At 43.7% G+C, this 22462-nt stretch overlaps 1 protein-coding gene across 2 annotated transcripts; it reads right to left on the bottom strand.

The window, feature by feature from the left end:
* Positions 1–288: 288 nt before the first annotated feature.
* Positions 289–22042, bottom strand: asb1 (ankyrin repeat and SOCS box containing 1). Of its 2 annotated transcripts, XR_004658423.1 has the most exons (6): positions 21777–22042; positions 20302–20440; positions 18707–19009; positions 16487–16869; positions 13254–13925; positions 289–298 (listed from the first exon to the last, which is right to left on the bottom strand). XR_004658423.1 is itself a non-coding variant. In XM_034884834.1 (5 exons), the coding sequence occupies exons 1-5, from the start codon at positions 21871–21873 to the stop codon at positions 13795–13797; spliced, it is 1053 nt and encodes a 350-aa protein (XP_034740725.1). In that variant the 5' UTR covers positions 21874–22042; the 3' UTR covers positions 12691–13794. The 2 variants fall into 2 exon arrangements, 1 of the variants encoding a protein (XP_034740725.1); XM_034884834.1 differs by lacking the exon at positions 289–298 and having other exon boundaries at positions 12691–13925.
* Positions 22043–22462: the final 420 nt, after the last annotated feature.

Below are 22462 nucleotides of genomic sequence, written 5' to 3'. Positions count from 1 at the left end.
GATTGAACCGCCAACCTTCCAATCAACCGCTCTACCACTGAGCCACAGCCGCCCCTACTATGGCTATTTTCAACATGCTGTACTGTGACTTTTTATAACTTTTGTCGACATGCAATTTTCAACATACTTTCGACAGACTTTTTAATCACTTTTTTTGACATACTATGCTATGGCTATTTTCAACCTACTATACTTTGACTTTTTTAATAAATGATATTGAAAGGCTGTGCAATGACTTTTTCCACATGCTACACTTTTCATCACTAGACTATATTATGGCTAATGGTTTTAAACTTAACTGTTACTTTATATCATTCATTTTTGAAAGACTGTAATAATGCTATTTTTGACATGCTATACTATGACTTTTTCATCACCTTTCTGGACATGCTATACTATGGCCATTTTCGTCATTCTATAATTTGACTTTTTTAGTACCTTTTTTGAAACACAATGCCATAACTTTTTTTCACATGCTATTCTATGACTTTATAACATGCAATACTGTGACTTTTTATCACTTTTTGACATTCTATACTATGCCTATTTTTGTCATACTGTGATATTACTTTTTATCACTTTTTTCCGATATACTACACTTTTAAAGCTATTTTTGACATGCTATACTGTGAGTTTTTTCGACATTATACTATGACTTTTAGACATGCTCTACTATTACTTTTAGACATGCTATACTATGACTTTTTCAACATTCTACGACTTTCTATCACTTTTATTACCATACTATACAATGGCTCTTTTTGTCATGCTGTACCATTACTTTTTATCACTTTTTTTGACATTCTACACTGTGGCTATTTTTGAAATGCCATACTAGGACTTTTGTTTAATCACTTTTTTTGACATGCTACATACCGTGACTTTTTGACATTCAACATTAATTGCTAAGACAATGTTTTCAATATTCATTATATGCTGGTGTGACAGCAGCACAGCTGCACAGAGTTAGTCCCAAGATCTAGTAGTCTTAACCCTGGTTCAATCCCCAGGCCTGAGTTTGCTTTTTTTGTCGAGTTTATATGTGTTTCCAGATGTTCTTTAACAAACTATACCATGACTCTATTAATGTTTTTTTGATAAATGAAATGATTACTTTTTTCTATCAATTTTTGGACATGTGGGTATTTTCAACATGCTATACTATGACTTTTTTCAACATGGTATATTGTGAATTTTCAACATGCTGTATTATGACTTTTTATTACTTTTTCGACATACTATACTGTGGCTATTTTCAACATGCTATACTATGACTTTTATTGCCATACTATGTTTTGACTTTTTGGCATGCTATACCATGACTATTCATCCCTTCATTGGACATACTATGCTATGGCTTTTCAACATGTATTCCATGATTCTTCATTAAATACTATACTATGACTATTTTTGAAATGCTATACTATGACGTTTTTCTACATGTTATGCTATTACTTTTGTTGACATGCTAGACTATGACTGTTTCTCCCTTAATTGGACAGGCTATACTATGACTATTTATCCCTTTATTGAACATACTATACTATGGCTATTTTTGGCTTGCTATACTATGACCTTTTACCTTTTTTTTCAATATACTAAACAATAGCTATTGTAGACATAGTATAAGCTATTACTTTTTTATCACATTTTTCAACTTACTATACTATTTCTTTTACTACACTTTGACTTTTTATCAGTTTTTTCAACATAGTATACTATGACCTTTTTCAGACGTAATATGTCATGACTTTTTTTTTACATAGTCTAATATGACTGCTGTCAACATACTTTTTCATCATGTTTTTCAACATAAGATAAAATGTTTTTCTGCTGAAATACTATACTATGAGTTATTTATCACTTTTTTGACATACTTTGCTATGACTTTTTATCACGTTTTCCTCCCTTTGTTTGACAAGGCTATCTGTGTACACGTGCTGTGGAGATAGGTCTGGCAATGCGATATGCAGAATTATTCTGCTGAACCATGACAAAACTGAGATTCTATTGTCACAGCTCATAATTACTGTATGATAATACATCCAAAACTATGATATATCTATCATAGTTACAAACTATATTGCATCCAATGTAGTTTTGCTCACAGCCCAGTAGGCGGTCCTTTAGTGACTCAGGACACATATGGGTTCACACACGTTTGAAATGTTTATTATAACAGTAGAACATAGTGTTTGGCTGCCAGACTTTGTCCTTATTACTCAAAATCACCGTTACTTCAAAGGCCTTACTTTAAATTTAAAGTGTATTTTAGTACATGTCATAAAGGTACAATCCATCTGCATTTTCCATGCCTTGACTCATCTTATCTTATACTCTTCTTTGAACATGCTTGTAATTAATACATTTTTAACTCAGCTTTTTCAATGCAAAGTCATACATCCCCCTTCTTTACATGCAATATATTTCACCTTTCACCTTTTTATGGTAATGCTATTTTTATTCTATGCAATGGATTTCCAACAGTGCAGTGCAATGCATTTGAGATGAACAATTGTTTTATATTTCAGCTTAAAAATAAATTCAAACCTTACAATGTTCTACATCTTTTGGCCTTTTTAAACTTTTAAAGCCAATGTTTCATTTTTTTTTTTACAATAGTGGTGTTATTAAACTTTTCAATGCAATGCATACTATTTAAAACAATTCCTACTTTTCTATATAACCATTTTCACTACTTCACTTTCATCTTACACAGGTAAGATACCAATCCAGTTTAGCTTAAGTTAACTTTTTTAGAATTCACACACATTTTCTGCAGGAAATGCATTTTCTAGATATTCTTTACTTTATGGTTGCACCATCAGTACTAAAATAGAATTATACTGCAAATTGTAGACGATTACTTGCTAGTTTTATCCAAATACTATATATCCATGTAAGACAATCATCACATTATGATCAATGCTTCTAATTTCCCAAATAATAATCATGTTCCTTGAGGTATGTCTCTTCATGCTGCGAGTTCATCATCAGACTCTGCTCAGTGTAGTCTGGAGTACATTATTGTGAGGTACTTTGGGTAAAGACGAAGAACCAATGACTCATAAATAGAGTCAGATAGAGTGAGAAAGGGAGAGAGAGAATGAAAGAGAGAGAGGCTGTTGCATGTGTACAAAGAAGGTCTTAGCAGGGATTTGATCCCAGGCCAGCACAGACAAACCAAAACGATGGAGGTGAAAGGAAAAACAAGAACAAACCAACACAGATGGATAATGACTGAGCTGATGACATGCCTCTGCTCTCATAAACTTTTTTCTATTTATTTATATTTATTTATATCATAGCAGTATGATTGATTTATCTTACAATCTGACAAGTTGATCTTGTACAGTTGGACACAGATTGCAACCAAGATTTTATTAGACCCATGCCATAGTGTGAAATTAAAATTGATTAAAGATGAACAAATTAAGAACTACGCACAATATGAACATACTATCCACTGAAAAATTATGGTATTTAAACTAGATTTTGACAAAAGGCTTCTCCATAACAATTGCCACAAACATATTGTGGATCCAAAGCCTCTGATCTGAGTCGGAATCTTGCATACTTCTTTTATTTAACTTTTCAACTTTTAGTTGGGGAAATTGATAAAATAAAAATTGTTTCACTCGGTAGTTGCATTTTACAAAGGCCTGAAAAACACACACATGCTCAGGTCCTACACGTGCACAAATGGACAGATGTCAGAGTAAGGGGGCTGTGACTTCTGGACAGGTGCCCCAAGCAGTTGGAAGGGGGGGTGGTACATTGGCAGTTCCCAAGAAGTGAATTAGCCCCTCTCCTACTAGTCCACACTCCGTACTTCTGTTTTACTGCCACGCCTTTGGTGATTCAAAAAGGGTTTAAGTGTGAAAATGAATTTGGCAATTATCTGTCAGTAAGTCAGAAACTTGTTACTTAAATGATACTTACAAAAATTAGGCCTCTTTGTGTTATCACTGAAGTAGCAATTTCTTTTGTTCCACTGTCCTAAAAGTGTAAAGTACAACAGCTGATTTGGTGGACAGTATGTGAGTACCTCACCATTATACACAAACCTTTGTTCTGTCAAACTGCCCCCTTGATGCACAGTAGAGAAAGTGCGTCATTGCCAGCTCCCCCACACCAAGTGATCAAGTGATGTTGTTCTGTATCTGACATCTCCTCTCTCGGGGGAGGCAGGCCCCGTTTTCCATGCCCGCAGGTTCCAGCTCTGGTGTGGGATTTCCAAGGCCTCAGGAAAGCACAGTTTACAACATTCCCACAGTGGTGGCCACCAAATGACTCTCTTCCTTTTCTCCGCTCTTCTGTTGAACTGGGGTTTCTTTTTGCCCATGTTGTTGTCAGGCAGCGGTTTGGGAAGCTGCCCAATGATTCCTGGTTCATTTAGTGGGGGGACAAGGGGGAGAAAGAAGAGGAGGAGACCCACAGTCCCCCCAACCCTACCGTCCATGACAGCTCGCCTGCTTTGTTCACCATCCAAAACAGCCCTTCCCACTCCTAACCACTGGATCTTCTCAGTGGCGGAAAATCCTTCCCATGAGCAGCCCGGCTCTACGGAAGTAATTAAACATGAGTAGTTTGGTGTAATGGATATTGTCATGCTGCCATTAACTGATCCCCAGGCTCACAAACTCAGCATGATTTTAGTAGCCCACGGATGAGCAAAATTTGTTCCTGAACCTACTTTTCGACATGTAGCAGAGCAATTTTTGCAAGCTCACTCGTGTGTTCCAGGACTCAATAAGCAGACAGTTACATAATTACAATTGCAATAATTGTCAAGTTTCAATAAATCAAAAACATTTATTTATCTATTGCAAAGAAATTCTATTGTTGCAGAAAGGTCCTTTCAGAAAATGGCCAAAAGATTAGCCTAGAAATCTAGAAGCAGCCTAGCGGCAGCAAATGCAGCCTGCGGCCAGAGTCAGTCTAGCAACTCTCCGTCTAGTCACGCCAATCACATCATAAATAGAGTCGGTGGGCGGGCTTAACATAATGACAACAGAGTTGCGGTTCCGCGTGAATTCCCTGCAACTTGACAACAAAGAAGATGGCTGCTGCTTCTAGCAAACAGGGGCCTTTCGAATAGGCTTTGGCCCTGGAAGACTTGGAGTGAAGCAGTGAAGTCATTCTTAAAGAAGGAAGATGTGTTCGGAGTTTTGCAGACTGGATAGGACAAAAAGTTTAATCTATCAACCAGCGTTGCTCTAGTTTGTTGTGGCGCTATCCGATTGTGCGCAGAGGGAATTTGAAAGACAACCGTTCATGCCAGCCCTCGGATTGAGCCCTGCCAATGGTGAGTACCCAGAAGCAACGTCTTGATGTTCTAGTTAGCTACAGGGGAAAGCCGACTTTGCTCCCTCATGCTCCATCCTTTCCAGTTTTATTCCAATATTTAGACACGTTGACTTACAATAGTAACACACGTCTCAAAACTCTTCTAACGTCAGTTCAGTCTAACGTCTTCTAAGTTATTATGGAGACCCAACATTATCAGCATAAAATAGATAAATAAGACATTATCAAATCATTATCAAATAATAGACACAAATATAACCATTAAATAGTGAAATAATCCTATCAACTTGAACAGACAGACCAGAGCCATACTGCTAGCAAGGCTCAAACTACATTCAATTTAGAAGCATTCATTTTTTTTTTTCAATCACCAAATATCTCAGTGTCCGCTTACATGTAGTTACATCTGCTTGATGAGGTGTTGAACCAGCCCGTTTTTCTTCAAGCCGTGATTCGAGTAATGAGCTGATGATGCTTTACAAAGCCTCATTAACAGTACCTGAAGTGAATTATTATAACAGGACAGCAAGAACAGAACCAGACCACACAATGGCGCTGGTTTTCCACGCCAGGCTCACAGTCCACTTGCTCAATTCCCATCATCACTGCTAGTGAGTGAATATGGATATTATTTAATTGCAATCAGGCGTTTGTTAGTCCGAGTCACCCCTTAAACTTTATACTGACAATGGCTTCACTGTTCTTGAAAGTCAGACCCTGCGAGAAAAGTTGTAGTAGTCCTGCAGTAAGGAAACATCACTCAAATGAGAGGGAACTAATTAAGTATAAGAGCCAAGTTACAGACAGTGACAGTAATTACAGAAGCAATGACTTGACATCCTTCCTGCCCTTGCCACATTTCACAACTACCGGCTTTTTTGGAAAACAGTCAAATTAAGCCTCATTACGCCCCTTTGAGGTATGTTATTAAAACACGCTTTTATATGTAGAGACTCTTTCAATTTCTCCAACCATTTACTCCTTGTGTGTGCTCATTGCGCTAGAGCTCTGATTGGGAGGTTTATAGTCCAAGACGGCCTTAATAGAGGAAAAGTGCTTCCGGACGTGCCTTAGTGATGCACATATGCTGCGTTACAGTGTGACACAAAAATGAAAACATGATCCATATCTTGAGACAGCTTCATCCACACCTAAGCCTTCCTGTTCAATAGTTCTGCCGGAGTTCAAACGGAGAAGGCTGCTTTTCTTGGAAGGCAAACTCAGTTCCATGTCATCTCTGTACGTCATGTCAACCGCTTTGTGTTTGGACAAATTCCACTCTGTTTGCTGTATGGTGAAAAAAAAGGAGAAAGAAAAATAATAAGGATCTTGAACTCGATGAATCTTGAATTGCACGGTGACAAAATACCTGTGTGCGTGCGTGTGGCGGCGGCATGCACGCAGTGATGTGATCATTGGAGGAAATTAAGAGTTCCGGAATGCACGAGGAATGAGCTCATTCAAATTAAAGCGCGTGGCAATTACTAAATGGTAACAACAGGCTACTCGGCAGTGCAAGTCCAGGAGAGCAGGCCGCCTGACAAAGAAGCAGACACAAAGTGATTGTGGTGGAACTACTTAACAACATACAGGTGAGTTTCAATCCAAACAAACGTGACTCTTGCTCTCTTTTATACAAACAGGTCCTATATTTTGTTGAGCAAACACCACTAACATATTCATAGGCACGCACGGACACACACACACACACACACAAAGAAGATTTTTTTATAAGAACACAAGATCCGTGGAAATAAACTTTAATCCACGTCTAAAAGCTGTGGTTGCCTTATGAAGCGAGCTGCACTGCATTTAACATCCCTTGGCATGCTGGTCCCCCGCTGAAGCGGAACACTGCGGTGATATTAGCCGAGGCTGTTGAGATTTTGATTGCAGTTTGCGGTGCAAATAAAGTTGGGAATGAACAACACCATTCAGCTTTTCCAAGCTTCCAGTCATGTTCAAAAGAAATAATCCTTTTACCATCTGTTTGTTTTTCTTTACAAAAGCATGACCACAGGAAATCTCGTTAGTGTGAAAGTCCTGGTACTGCTGATTGGGATGTAAGTTATCATGTACAAAGCAGCCAACAGATCTGCTGATGTTAAGCATCTAGTATTTAGAATATTTACCTTTCTCTGTGAAATGAAGGTGCCTTCAAGTGCTGTTGGAAATGTTCAGATCTATAAATAATCTGACGGAAAACAGTAACCGGGTCTACATTCGATGTGTTGCATAAATGCAGGGAATGAAGTGTTATTGTTAGTGCAGTTATGATCATCCCACCCCCCAAAATGTGGAAACAGAACCTTTGCCCTCGGCCGGAGTGAGTCTGTGAAAGACATCTTGTGCTATAATTTTGTTCAAGTTTTTACTTCTGTAGTGAGACCTCACTTTGGAATAAAATTTTTCATAAAAAATCTCTCTAATAATCCTGAAAAATTGTTACATAAAATAAGTTTGACTTGAAAGAAAAGTCTCTTGCAATGGAAACTTCCAACAGGATGATAGTGGTTTACCAAACTGTCCAATCTCTGCTTCACTATGCACTAAATGCAAAGGAGTGTGTGTGTGTGTGTGTGTGTGTGTGTGTGTGTGTGTGTGTGTGTGCGTTTGTGTGTGTTCTGTTAATGAAAGACTTGCTTCAATGAGTTCTGAAAGGATGAGGCTCTTGAGGACACATGCTGAGGTCCACGGCTGAATCCTCTGAAGTGAACTCAGAAGAGGCTGACATAGAAGGGAAGGAAAGAGAGACAAAGGCAGAGATGGGGGAGAAAGAGAAATGAGAGGAAAGAGAGTGAGGGAAGAGACATTGGGTGACATAGAGACGTCTGTCATGCTTGAAAGGAAGACAGTGCCATCTAGAGACTTGATGTGTCAATTGTGAAAGTCTCGTTCTCATTCATAAGTTTAATGGATTATTACACTGTCCCACGGGAGTGTTTCTGCTGTTTTAGAAGCTTTTCTACTCTGAAAACAAGGATCTTTCTTTGAAACATGTTTGCAAAAAATCTTTATTCCTCCCTTGGCTTTTTCAGAAAGTACACCGTCCATCTTCTCCAGTTTTTTTAAGAAGTTTTTGGATTGACAGCCCTCTTCTCCCCCAGTCTCCTGCTGCTTCCACTCCAGTTTCCAGTTTCCCAGGCTCGGCATTTTCCACAGGGCTAGTTTGGGTTTTCACTAAATTGTGGGTTTTCTCAAACTTCATCTTGGCTCATTTATCAGCTTCACAACAATAACAAATGTCCCTATCCAGAGTTCTATCACACTCATATTAAATTGTATTACTCTCTTTCTCTCTGGGGGATGTCACAAGTCACGAGACAATAGGGAGAATTAGACAACAAGACTGCGGGCGTTTGAGAAGAGAGAGCTCGATCAGCCGTTGAATGATCCAATTAGGACTGTTCAACAAGCCACTATCAGCTTGGTAGAAAAGACAACGTGTTGCCCATGAAATACCCTGTAATTTGAGAGAAAGTAGCCCCCTTTTACACATTGGAGTTCTTCTTCAATATCCATAGAGGGGCAATAATAATCACCTTCACTGTATCCATTTCATCAAAAGGACCCATTTCTTTTAAACAGACTTAACTATCCCTGGGTATGAACATGTAACATGTAATTCTGTCCATGAAACTCAGATATTTGGACTGAATATCCTGGAAGGAGTTGTTAGGGAATCATTCACTCATGTTCACTGAAGGAGATGGTTAACAGTAAACGTCTCGGGTTACGTATGTAACCCTTGTTCCCAGAGATAGGGGAACGAGACACTGCGTTGGTTATGACACTATGGGAACGCCTTTAGGCATGACAGGGCTGAATGCGAATGAAAACTACTCCAATCCTATTTGTCCTACTGAGAACGGTAGCATGTGACGGCATAACCGTAGGGGCATATAAGCACACCGGCACATAGCTCATTAGCTCTTTCTATGAAGCAAGGCACTCCAGGCGGGGCGAGGGGCGGTGAACCGACGCAGTGTCTCGTTCCCCTATCTCGGGGAACAAGGGTTACATACGTAACCCGAGACGTTCACCTTCGAGGGGAACTCGAACTGCGTCGGTTACGACACTATGGGAACGAGATACCCACTAACCCGCGCCGAACCCCCGCCTGCCCTAGTGTGCAAGCAACCTCTGGGCACGACTAGGAGGAGAGCACCCGGGTGCCGGGTGCGGAGGGAAGGTCCAGACTATAGAACCTGAAGAAGGTGTGAGGAGTGGCCCAGCCAGCTGCGTCACAAACCCCCTGGAGAAACGCTCCAGAGAGGAGAGCCGTGGAGGCCGCCATGCCCCTCGTGGAGTGAGCCCGTACAGCCACAGGTGAAGGCAAGCCGCGCACCTGATAGGACAGGGTGATAGTCTGAACGATCCAGTTGCTGACAGTATGTCTGGAAGCGGGGAGCACAGCCTTGGGGGACCCGAAACACACCAGCAACTGGTCTGTCTTCCTCCACTGGGAGGACCTCAGAGGGAAGATACTCAGGGCTCTGACAGGGCAGAACAAATGCAGCCTCCCGTCCTCCGCCGTCACATGAGGTGGAGGATGAAACGCCTGCAGTACCACAGGCCCCATGACAGTGGACTGCACCTTGGGAATGTAGCCCCGGAACCGGGAGCAGGATGGCCCTCACATTAACCGGGGCAAACTCCAGGCATCGGGAAGCAACCGAAAGAGCCTGGAGATCCCCCACCCTCCTCAGAGAGGTGATAGCAAGGAGGAAGGCCATCTTCAGGGTCAGGTACTTGGCCTCAGCCGACTCCAAGGGTTCGAAGGGGGCCTCAGCCAAAGCTTCGAGAACCACCGCCAGATCCCAGGTGGGAATCCTAGGGCGAGTCGCAGGTCTCATCCTCCGGGTCCCACGGAGGAACTGCACGACCAGGGGAAGCCTCCCCAGAGACCCATCCCTCGAAGGGGCGTGGAAAGCTGAAACGGCTGCCACGTATACCTTGAGGGTGGATGAGGAGAGGCCCGCAGAGAAGCGGTCTTGCAGAAACTCCAGCACCTGAACCACCGGGCCTGTAACAGGGTCCAGCATGCGTCCTCTGCACCAGGCAGAGAAGAAGTTCCACTTCAGGCCATACATCCTCCTTGTAGACGGGGCCCTGGAGCTAAGGAGAGTCTCGACCGCTCCTGGCGTCAGGCCCGCTTCTAGGTACTGGGCCCCCTCAAGGGCCAGACCCACAGCCGCCACAGGGCTGGGCAAGGGTGAAGAACCCGGCCTTCTCCCTGGGCAGATCCCTCCTCAGAGGGACCTGCCATGGCGGACCGTCCAGGAGCGCCATCAGGTCAGAGAACCACACTCGGGTCGGCCAGAATGGCGCTACCAGAAGCAGGCGGATGCCCTCTTGACGGACCCTCTCTAGGATCCCCGGGAGCAGAGCGACTGGGGGAAAAGCGTACAGACGCAGCCTCGGCCACTCCCGCACCATGGCGTCCAGCCCTAGCGGGGCCGGCCGCGTCAGGGAGAACCACAGAGGGCAGTGCGTAGTCTCCCGAGATGCAAACAAGTCCACATCTATAGGTCCAAACCTTCCGCACAAGGACTCCACCACCTCGGGGTGGAGCCGCCATTCCCCGGGCCTCAGCCCCTGTCTCGACAGCAGGTCCGCACCCTGATTCTGAAGCCCAGGGATAAACATGTTGCTGAGAGAGAGCAGTCTCCGCTTGGACCACAGGAGGATCTTATGCGCCAGTTTGCAGAGAGGGCGCAAGCGCAGACCCCTCCGTCCTTCATGGGAACCAGGAAGCACTGGCTGCAGAAACTGGACCCACAGGCCGGCGGGGGAAGATGCTCCACGGCCCCCTTCTCCAGCAGCGAGCGCACTTATCATCCCAGCACCAGGCTCTGGTCCGGGTGCACCACATTCCGGACCGCCCCGCGGACTGCAGAACCCACGGGGAATGTTCTCCAAGCCCTGCCAAGCTTCTGCGAAATTCGCCAGCGGACCCAACCCCCCGGGCTGGTGGATGGTACAACGTGCCGATCAAGGACGAGCCCCTGAAGCGGGCTGCCAGATAGAACCCGCCGATGAACCGCAGTTCGGGAGCCGAACCTCCGGCCCACTGGCGCCCTGGGGCTGGCAGAGCGGGGAAGGCTCGGGGGCGGCTAGCGCTTCCCGAGCGCCATGGCGGCGGGACAACAACGCTAGCAGCCACCCTGGAGGGGACCTCAGTCGGCCTCCGGGGGCTAAACACACAGTCAGGACCTCCGCGCCTTGCCCCTCCGCAAATAGCTGACGTCCCTCAGGTCCGACCTGCCGGGGAGGGGTGCGCGGGAGCGTTGCCCTGCGTCCCGAGCTGCACGAGGCGGACCGCGAGAAGCCACACTCCGTCTCCGGTGCTGACGGTGGGTGGCCCATCTCCAGCAACAGGCCCGCCTGGTAGGCCAGCAAAACCGCCATGGTGTGCAGGCTCAATCCAGCCTGGCCCGCCGCCATATATGCCTTCCCCACCAGCGAGGAAGACACGGTTCCGTCGGCAGCGCCGGCTGGCTGAAAGACGACGTCTGCTGGGGAGCGAGGTAACCTGTGGCCAATCCAGACCGCGTTTTGCCACAACTCGTGACATCACAATCGGGCGCGGCGCTCTTCTGATGACGTCGGCCCGACACCCGGAAGTCCTCTCCCTCCTCCACGCTGCCAAGCACAACGAGCTCCTCAGAGCCAGAGTGCAATCGCTACGTTGTTTAGCGTCACGAACAGAAGAAGCCGAGAGCCTGGCCAACGAACGGGGACTGGGGGAAACAGCCGTCTTGGAAAACCTCCAGCAGATCTCGATGCGATCCACGTGACCAAAACAGCCGAGCCGCCTCAGCAGCCGCGGGGCCCGAGCCATGGGGAGAGCGTATTTGGCCGTCCGCAGAAAAGAGGGCCGTGCGGGACCTCAGTTCACGCACGGGCAGGGCCTCGCAATGGACACAAACAGCCCCCTCGAGAGCTGCCGTGGCGTGCGACAGGCCCAAACAAGCAACACACAGCTCATGAGAGTCTCCTACCGAGATGAAACGCGGGCAGGGAGACACACATCCTTCCGGAACTGGTTAACTGCTCGGACATACTGCAACTTCCAGGTGACTAGGATACATGGAATTTTTCAAACACAACATCAACCAACGTGCCGACTGAATAGAAAAAAGCTAATGAGCTATGTGCCGGTGTGCTTATATGCCCCTACGGTTATGCCGTCACATGCTACCGTTCTCAGTAGGACAAATAGGATTGGAGTAGTTTTCATTCGCATTCAGCCCTGTCATGCCTAAAGGCGTTCCCATAGTGTCGGAACCGACGCAGTTCGAGTTCCCCTCGAAGGGGAACGCACTTTTGAGGACCCGTCCGACCTTTTAGATGATACAAAACATACAGTAGAAAATGTAGGATTACTATACATTTACTGAATACAAGCAAAGAAGAAACCATGCACTCACATTTCATGTTGTCCAGTAACAATGTGTGAGAAACGACACAAAGCTGTGCAAGAGACAGGCGCAGAAGCCAATAGGTGCAACAGACTCACAGAGAAAGCAGCGTTCTGTGCAATAGATAAAAAGATATTGTATTCGACATGAATTCATTTCTTTCAGAGAGAGCTTTGTTAAATATGCGTAAACAGTACAACTTTTTCACACAATGGTAATTAGACCAAGAATGTAAACCTTTCTCCTAGCAGTGTTTCCGTTAAGACCTAGGACCTTACATTGCTCATTTAAACCTTTTGTTCATTTTTCTTTCTTAAAAATCTACAATTTTTACATTTAGTATTTATTGTCTGATCAATCATTAAGGCCATTTCCAAAACTCAATGTTAAGGCATGCTCAGCACCAAATCTAAACGGATTGACAAATAAAAGTGCCTAATGCATAATAGAAGAAGAATAACAGTACATATATTATAAAGAGGGCACTTTTTAATCCTTGCAATTCACACTAGTGATCACAAATATGCTGCACAATTTGCCACATTCGCTCCGGCTGAGAGTTAGTGAAAGTGTTAAAATCCAAGTTTACATAAAACAAATAAATGAGCAATTCAAGGAGCTGGAACTGGGTAGTTTTCCCCTGCATCTGAACGGGATATTTAATACATGGCATGTTCCAGTCAAAACACCAACTGACATCCTTATTATGTATGGCTCTTAAGATGTAAAATGCTATTTGAAGCAAGACTGGAACACACCCCGGTGATTTGGAAAGTCAGAGGCAAACACTTACACATACAGTTACCACAAACCACTACTAAGGCTTCATGACAAGTTAAGAAGCACTTCAATACATTGTTACAGTAATAGGAAGAATGGAGTATTACATAACTGTAACTTTGAAAAATAATATTAACTGTTTATTCTTAGAAAATAATAAGCAATTAGCAAATCGGGTTCACAAAATGCTCTATTTGGAGGATTGGTGTTGGGATTGGCTGAGGTTTTTTTAAGGTTTGGGTTGGAAGAGCTCTGTTGAAGAACGGAAGGGTGCTGGTTTTCAGTTTTGGTGAAGCAGGAAGTTCTTGATGGGTTGTGGTAGCGGTAACGAGGGTATGTGTTTTAGGCGATTTTTGCCCATCGCTCTGCGGATCCTGATGCGACACAGGTGTGTCAGCCTGCGAGGGATTTCTGGGAAGAGACAAAGCAAAGAGCAGATCTCCTCAGCAGCTGCAGCAGAACCATACTACAGGGTCAGGTGAACCCCGATCACAGGTTTCTAGATCAGTTTATTTGTCAAATGCTCACTCAATTAACTAAATCTGAACCTTTTTACATTATTCATGGCCAGTCACATTGTTAGTCATGTCTTTTATTGTCTGAGCTGTCTTTAAATGGTGACACACAACGGATATAATTCTAGCATGCATACCTATGGTATGTAAAGGCATGTAAAGATATTCTGTGTATAGTTCTATTTCATTCTTAAGAATGAAATAGAACTATACACAGAATATCTTCCATCACGCGCACACACAGGTGGAGTACTTCGATGGAGTAGTTCTATCCACAGACCTCAGGATGACCCTGGGCTCAGGTATAACTTCCAGTGTCATGCACAAGATGATTCCTCCAAAACCTTCTTGTGAGTTCACGAGATTCAGAAAACCCTGGCGGTCATCCAGGATTCACAGCACCGTGGTTACATTCGTAACTTTTGTTTCAACTAATGATATTTCATTAACCTTTTGTTCTTCCCGATACAGATTCTGGCACTTAAACTTAAGCATCAGCCAACAATGAGACATCAAGAAATACTGTGCATACAGAGATTTAATGCCATAGATTTTCTTTGGGGCTAAATTATGTGGTATGGGATCAGTGCATGGACTCGCGTCCTCGCCGATACTGGTACCAGCAATTTAAGCAGTCTTGGAGGTCTTTTCGATACAGGTGTGTCTAGTAACTCTAGTTTTAACTTGAGAAAAAAGATTTAGCACAGGTGTTAATAATAACATTAGAAACATCTCTGCTCAATCAATTCATCTCCCTGATGGACCTATGCGCAACACTTTGTTTGTTTTTAATTTAATTTTAAAAAGTGCATATATTTCTTAGAATTCTATACGCACATCAAACAAAGGAGAAATGACTGGATGTTCAGAGACAACCACAATCAATAAAACTCAAAACACATTCATTTGACAATTAAAAATCAACTAAATTACATTGAAGATTCTTAAAAAATACTTTCAACACGCTAACAGTAATCGGCCTGGAATAGTGCTCGCTGGGACTTTTCCTGAACCATCTCCAGACTGCCTCTAACGCTGTATAAAACCCTTCCTTGAACTATTGGTTAGTAATATACAGGGTGCAATTTGTGGGAAAAAGCAACTGGATGCATTGTGTGAGCGTGTCAGTTGCATGGTGTGTGCGTTTTTATTTCCGCTCCCATGTTAACAGGTTAGCGCTTACACACTGTCTGCATGACCTGCATATCTCAGTCGCAGCTCGAGCCGCGCCAAAAACGCATGCATGCTAGAAATAGAACCAAGGCCAATTTTTCATGCAACACACAAGCTTGTTGGAAGCATTTCCAGGCAAAATTGAATAGGAAAAGATGTTATGTCATTTTGACACAAATACATATTAATTAATTACATGTTATTTCAAATCAAAAAGATCAAAATCGATTTTTAAATATTGCACCTGTCAAACAGAACAAAATATTCTGTAACCTATTTTGCTGCCAATACTCCCGATGTTGTCTTGCTTCAATTAAATCAGCTTTCTATATATTTAATATAACAGTTATTGGCCTGGAATAGTGCTTGCTGGGATTTTTCTTGAACTATCTCCAACCTACCTCTAACTCTGTGTAAAACCCTTCCTTGAACTATTGGTTAGTAATATACAGGGTGTCATTTGAGTAAGAAAGCAGAGGGGGGGGGATTTTTTTTTTCATCAAGCACAACTAATCAAAACGTGCAAGAATTAAACCCCCCTTACAATACCATAGATATAGTGCCAGGCATGCCAAAGCACTTATTTACAGACTTCATTAACAAAGTACTTTCCGGCAAATGTGTGGTCGTTCCTCAGGAGTGTTTTAATCCAAACCCTGATCTTTTTCCTAAACTTAACGAGTCGTTAAGGTGCCTAAATGAAACTGTCATTGCCGCATGACGCTCACATTTCCTGGCTCAACTCAACTCCCACGGCCTCTGGAAGGACTGTAGTCTGGCGGGGCCTGTACCCGACTCGCAGTCACCTATTGGCTCAACAACTGCCGCTGTCAGCCGGCGTCTCGAAGCTCTGTAGCAGCTAAATACAACAACAACTGCCACTCAGATTTTATCGTTCTATGGCACTATGTGACGTTGCAGCGCTTTACTCATTTTCAAAAATTTGATCTTGTCTTTTATTCCTATTATTATTTCATTTATATTGTAAGTATGTATGTATGTATATCCTTGTATTTCATTTATGTTAATATTTTGAACTGTGTGACTGATTTTGTTGCTGTAACACTGTAATTTCCCATTTTATTGGGATCATTATCTATCTATCTATCTATCTTACTTGGTTTAAAATAGCCTACTTCTATTTTAGGTATAGTATACTGTAGTATAATGGTCTATTGGGGAGGTAGCATTGTTCACTTTAAGGGGGGGGGATACATTTTGTCCCCACCGGGGATAAAACAATTCAGCAGAGGCTGAAGCCCTGCACATTCAGATTTGACTCACTCCTCGCCTCCAGGAGGACCTTGAGCGCCTCCGGATCCACCTTCCTCCGATTAGGACCCTCCAGCTCTGTCCCGTCCCAAGGCACGAGGGCCGGGTTGGCCCCGTGGTCTAGCAGCACATGGATAAAGGCCACCTCACATCCGTGTCGCAGCACAGCATCCAGCAGGCAGGAGGCCAGGCCGCGGGTCAGGGCCTCCTGGCAGACGGGCCCTGTATAGTTGAAATCAGGCTGAGCACCGGCCTGGAGCAGCAGCTGGAAACAGGGCAGGTGGTGGTAGGCGGCGCTGATGTAGAGAGGACACACCACCAGAGTGTTCAAGGTGCGAGCACTTAAAAGGAGCCGGGGACCCAGCAGGTGGTCCATGTCTACATCGGCATTGAACCTGGACGGGGGGGACCATAGATAGTTTTACTTCCTTTTTTTTAAATCTTGATGCCCTCTAAAGAAAATACATATATACAAAAAAGTAGGTAGGTAAAGTTTATTTATGTAGCACCTATCACAGATGGAGACGCAAAATAAATAAATAGATTAAAATCAATAAATTAAAATTATAATCATTAAACACAATAAATCCCAGTAAATCAGAGTAAAACACAAAAGATACAAAGTAAATTCCACAGTCTAGGAGCTTTGTGACCTTTAGGCCGGCTACACACTGGATTCATTGCGTGAGCGTGTCAGCTTCGTGGCGTGTCCGTTTTTATTTTGGCTCCCATGGTAACGGTTAGCGCTTACAACCTGTGTGCGTTACATGCATATCTCCAAAAACCTGTGCATGCTAGATACTTAACCAAAGCCTATTTTTCACGCAACACACAAGCTTGTTGGAAGCGTTTCCAGGCAAAATAGAATAGGTAAAGATGTTTATATGTAATTTTGACACAAATACATATTAAATAAACGACACGTTGATGTTTATAAGTCTCTAGGTTTTGACATCAATGCAGATATAAATTGAAAAAAAAAAAGATTTTCAAATATAGCACCTGTCATAAAGAACAAAATATTCCGTGACCTATTTTGCTGTCAACACGGCCAATGTTGTCTTGCATTAATCAAATCAGCGGCCTATATATTTATGTTTACCCATTTTTCAGAGTTTGAATCTGTCGGTGCTATGTCCCCAGATAGCCCTCCCTCTTTGTCACCTAGCAGCAGCGTGGTGTTTCTGGTGTGTAGGACATAGGAAAATCCATGCAGCTGGCACGCAACAGAAACGCCACGCCCCCGCCACGCAGCCAGTGTGTAGCCGGCCTTCGTTTTCAGCGTGGTACAGGGAACAGCCAGTAAGCCCTGATGGATTATAGCACTGAATATTATCTTAAAACAATATTTAAGAAGGCATGCTTTGCTACAAATGTATAGTTCACATTTTGTTTATAGATAAGGTATGTGTCTAGATCAAAACGTTGGGGGTAAAATGGACACTTATTTCGTTTTTAGAATGTTTTTTCCTGTCAATGGGACTACTGTCCCATGGGGGCTGCTGTTGTTGACCAGTGGGACCCTATGATTTAATTTTGTGCATTCTGAGAAAGATGGGAGAAGCTGTCAGGACATGGAACACATTGCATCACAGAGCAGTAGATCAAAATGCTGAGCTCTCGACAATCCACTCTAAACCAAAAACAAAACATTTGTTATACCTTTTTTAAAAGGGAAGGCTTAAAGATGGACCTGTTTGGCATGGAGGATTTTGGGGCTGCTACTACTGATCATTTTCATAGTCGTTTATTCTGTGGATTATTTTCTCCATCAAGTTCAAATTAGTTGTTTGTTCTATAAATGTCACAAAATTTTGAAAAATGTCTGTCAGTGTTTTGCTGTGGGTTGCTGCGCTTCGGTGGCCGCCGAGTTGAATGTAAACAAGAAGCTGATTGGTCGCTTCTCTATCGTCATCGTGTTAAATCCACAAATAGCGTGCGAGGTAGATAAGATAGTTTGTGATTGGTTCCCGCAAAATTGTGAACGGAAGCAGGAGAATTAAAGGGGCAGGTTTCCAGACCGAGCTGCAGGGGGAAATCACATCGGCGGCAGAGTGGGCGAGGTTCACCCAGTCTAACAGAGGAGTGAAGAAAATAGAAAATGTTCACATTTAAGAAGCTGGAATCAGAGTCATAACAAAATGACTCAAACCGATTTTCAAAATAGCTGCCGATTAATCAGTTCATCTTTGCAGCTCTAGAGGTATTAGACTAATCCTCTCCTAACCTCACCTGATGAGCTCCTGCAGTACGTCCTGCCTTCCCACCCGGGCAGCGTGGTACAGCGGGGTGCTGCGGTGGTGGCGACTTCCGTTGGGATTGGCTCCCGCTTCCAGAAGGATCCGTACGCAGTCCAGGTGACCGTTCACCACAGCTACGTAGAGGGCCGTTTGACCTTTTACATCAACCAGGTCCACCTCGGCTCCCTGGGCGATCAGATAGGCCACGCAAGCAGCATGTCCCGCTGTGGCAGCGATCCGCAGAGGCGTGCAGGGCAGACAGCCACAGCACCAAACAGACTTCTCATTGATGCGCCTGGCACAGTGGGAGAGAAGGGACTGGTTATTAGTTGTATCCATAGATCCAATTCTTATTACTATTGGACTCACACTTGGCCCAGTTGCCTTGAACCGGACCCGAACGCGATTGTCCCACCCTACCCACCCCCCCGCTGGCCTGCACACAGACTGCATGAAAAAATCCAGGGCCACGGCACTTACAGTATTTCATTATATTGCCGGACTCGCTGACTACAATTCCTGTTCATGTGTAAAGGAAGACCCGGGCACGTTTAGCGATTACACTGATGCGTACCTAACCCGAGTCCAACCGAACCGTGCCTTGGACCATCACTTTCACTGCAGGGGCGGCTGTGACTCAGGTGGTAGAGCAAGCATTTGCCAATCGGAAGGTTGTAAAAGTGCTTTAAGTAGTCATTAAAACTAGAAAAGCGCAATATAAATACAGTGCATTTACATTTCCAGCAGGCCCAGGCAAGGTTTAGAATGCTGTGCCTGGACACTGCCCTAAGTGGACAAACTAGTCAAACGAACCGGACTTTGGGTTCAAACGTGCTTGGGGTACGGTTTGACTGGGCCAAGTGTGAGTACGCCCTAAAAGCAGGCTAATGACCATAAAACCACATTAAAAACACATATGTCTTAAAAATATCATTGCTGTGTGGTCATCACAAATTAAATTTTTACAACAGCTACCTGCTAAAATGTATTGCTTTAAACTCCGATGCCTCCAGCATGTTGGATAGGCGGGCAGGGAGAACCCAATGAAGTGTTTTATTGAGAAAAAAAACAGCATGTTGTAAACCACGTGGAATGGAGATGAACTGCCCTAAGCCAGTAATAATGGGTTAGCTGGGTGTGGAGTATGAGTGCTGCATACAACCACAGTGGGATTGGGGTTAGATGAGTGCTGCCCACTGTACAATGGTCTTGCCTGGTTCTGACAAGTTCCAGTACCTGTATGGACTGTATTCCTAAAATTGAATTGAATTGAATTATTCCAAAACCTGTGAAGTGTTTGAGTCTTACTGTGGCCACAAACTATCAACCACAATTCGTACATTGAGAAAAGAATATGTTTGGTTAGAGCATAGTTAGGCAATGAGGACATGATATGGCGTGTGTTATGCCGCACAAGACTGCTTTGTGGAAGAGATGTGTAAGGGCATATTCTGCAGCATGTGTGTCTCTCAGGCTGTCACTCACCAATCCTACCAAATAAACCCACACAGCACAGCAACCACAAACCACATAGTGCTATACTAATGCAATCATTATATTCATATTATAAGTGATCCTCCCTCCCACCGTCTGAAGCTGTCTTCCTGCAGCAGGTTCCTCAGGGTGTCCAGGTCTCCGACGTAGGCCACATTGTGCAGCCGCATGTCATCCTGCTCCAGAGGCTTGTCGCAGAACTGCTCCTGGAGCCATTCCTTTAGGTTACGGCCTGGTGAGGACACACAGAAAAGAAACTGCCAAACTATGGCTTGTTGTTCAACCAATGCGAAATAATTGTCTACAAAACTAGTCATATCTTTTAAATAAACTAATGCATGCTATATAGTTATATAGTTATTATATATAGTTGCTATATTGTATGTTTTCAGCAAAGACCTCCAATTGTTTTCTTGTTTTAGACTGTATACTGAAAATACACCAAGCATACTGTACCTGTCTGACAACCCTGCAATTCAGAGGGCTTTTCTCACTGCACATTATTTTGTTGCATAACTGTACAAATGTCCCTGCTAAATATAGCAAGAATCAGTGATTGTTGTAAAACGTCAGAACTGAAACCAGAGCCCTCCGACACAGTCAAGCTATTTAATTGTGCCCTGCCACACAAAACCCTTTGTATGTGTTTGTGAATGTGAAAATGAACTGCTACCACCTCTGTCAACTCTGGCCACTGAAAAGAACTCAGAGGAGAAATCAGGCCAATCACAACAGCTGGTCAGTCTGACGTCATGTTGCCTAAGATCATTACTATTCATGAGCTCACCCAGCTGGGCTGGGTAAAGGATGCTGATAGCCAGGCTCTCATTGGCTGTTAGCCAACTGTTAGCCAATCAGAGTCAAGCAGCATACCTCATTGAATATTAATGAGAACAGGCACAAATGGAGCTGAGTCTTCGTGCAAGCTTTCTATACCACGCTAGAAAGGCTTGAAACAAGGTAACCAAGGCATTTTTTCCACAAAGAAATGTTACAGAGTCCATGGTAGAACTTCAGTTTCAGAAAGTAATGAAATATGGGTGGCCGGCCACCTTTAACACAAATTTCCCCAAGGGAGGCTAGTTATTGCCAGGCTGTGTTAACTTGTGCAGGTGTTACTATTATTGTGTCCAACACTTGTAGTACATTTGCATGCAAGCTCTGATGCTCAACCCATTGTCTAAATCCATTCATTATAACTATGTATAGGTTATGACATCAAATATTTCAGACATAGTCCTACCGAAGATGTTTCCTGACTCTATGAGCCACACCTCATTACACAGAAAAGAGGCACCCTCAACAACACCACATCTGTGTTGTAGATGTTGCTATGAGTGGTTAAAGTTGCGTGGATTGTTGTTACATGTTGCATGCCAGTTAACACATCCATAGAAGTGGTGCTCTTAACAATATTGGGGCTTTAGTTTGGTTTAGTTCATTTTTATTGGGCTGGGGGGGATTCTGAATAATTGGCCCACCACCTATCTATGGGCCTGTTATCGTTGTCTTCCTGTCTTCTTACCACATGCAGTATACATGCTGATGAATCATTTAGCCATGGTTACCTGCAGCAGTGGCACTGGGCATACCGGAGACAGTGATGAGCGGAGGGAAGTTGATACTGGACGGCTCGTCAACATCCGCCTCTGGACCGTCGGCCATGCTGCTGAAATGTCCCGCACACCGTCAACCTGGAGCTGGTGCTTTGGCCGAGGGTCGACACCGGGTCCCACAATCACGGGGAAGCCAAGTGAATCAGACAAGAGACACCATAACAACACACAGACGTCACTGCGTTGATGACGACGCATGTGTGAGGTAGTTGCGCCACTTCCTGACTGCGCTCAGCTGGACGGTTTAAAGGGACAACGTCCGGACCGAGCGAGACAACAGCGAGGGGACATAGGCTATGACACGCCTTTTTTTTGCCTGGACACTGGCACCTGAAATTGTTTTTAACGCTTTATAAAAGGGTAGACAAATTATTTACAGATAGTAAATTAAATAGATAATATATTATTATTTCCTATGATTGCATGAAACCAGCCAGGATTTTAGAATGCTGTCAATTTAACATAATACAAAATACATAGACTGTAGATGTTATTTGTAGACTGTATTATTATTTACCAATATGGAGGTCTACATTTATTTTTAAGACAAAAAGGACCAAAATTTAGTGGAAATACTCAGTCCATTTATTTGGCCTAAAAGTAGTCCAAATAGGTTACTATGAAATATACAAGTACCC

This window comes from Etheostoma cragini, chromosome 11 (genome assembly GCF_013103735.1).
Source record: "Etheostoma cragini isolate CJK2018 chromosome 11, CSU_Ecrag_1.0, whole genome shotgun sequence".
NCBI lineage: Eukaryota > Metazoa > Chordata > Actinopteri > Perciformes > Percidae > Etheostoma > Etheostoma cragini.
This window is presented reverse-complemented; position numbering and strand designations above follow the sequence as displayed.

What these genes read in the sequence shown, in the direction of transcription:
- asb1 (XM_034884834.1), bottom strand. Translation starts at nt 21,873, where the DNA reads ATGGCCGACGGTCCAGAGGCGGATGTTGACGAGCCGTCCAGTATCAAC. An exon ending in GCCCAGTGCCACTGCTGCAG is followed by an intron (nt 20,441 to 21,776) that starts GTAACCATGGCT and finishes TGTCCTCACCAG; the next exon opens with GCCGTAACCTAAAGGAATGG. An exon ending in CAGGAAGACAGCTTCAGACG is followed by an intron (nt 19,010 to 20,301) that starts GTGGGAGGGAGG and finishes CCACTGTGCCAG; the next exon opens with GCGCATCAATGAGAAGTCTG.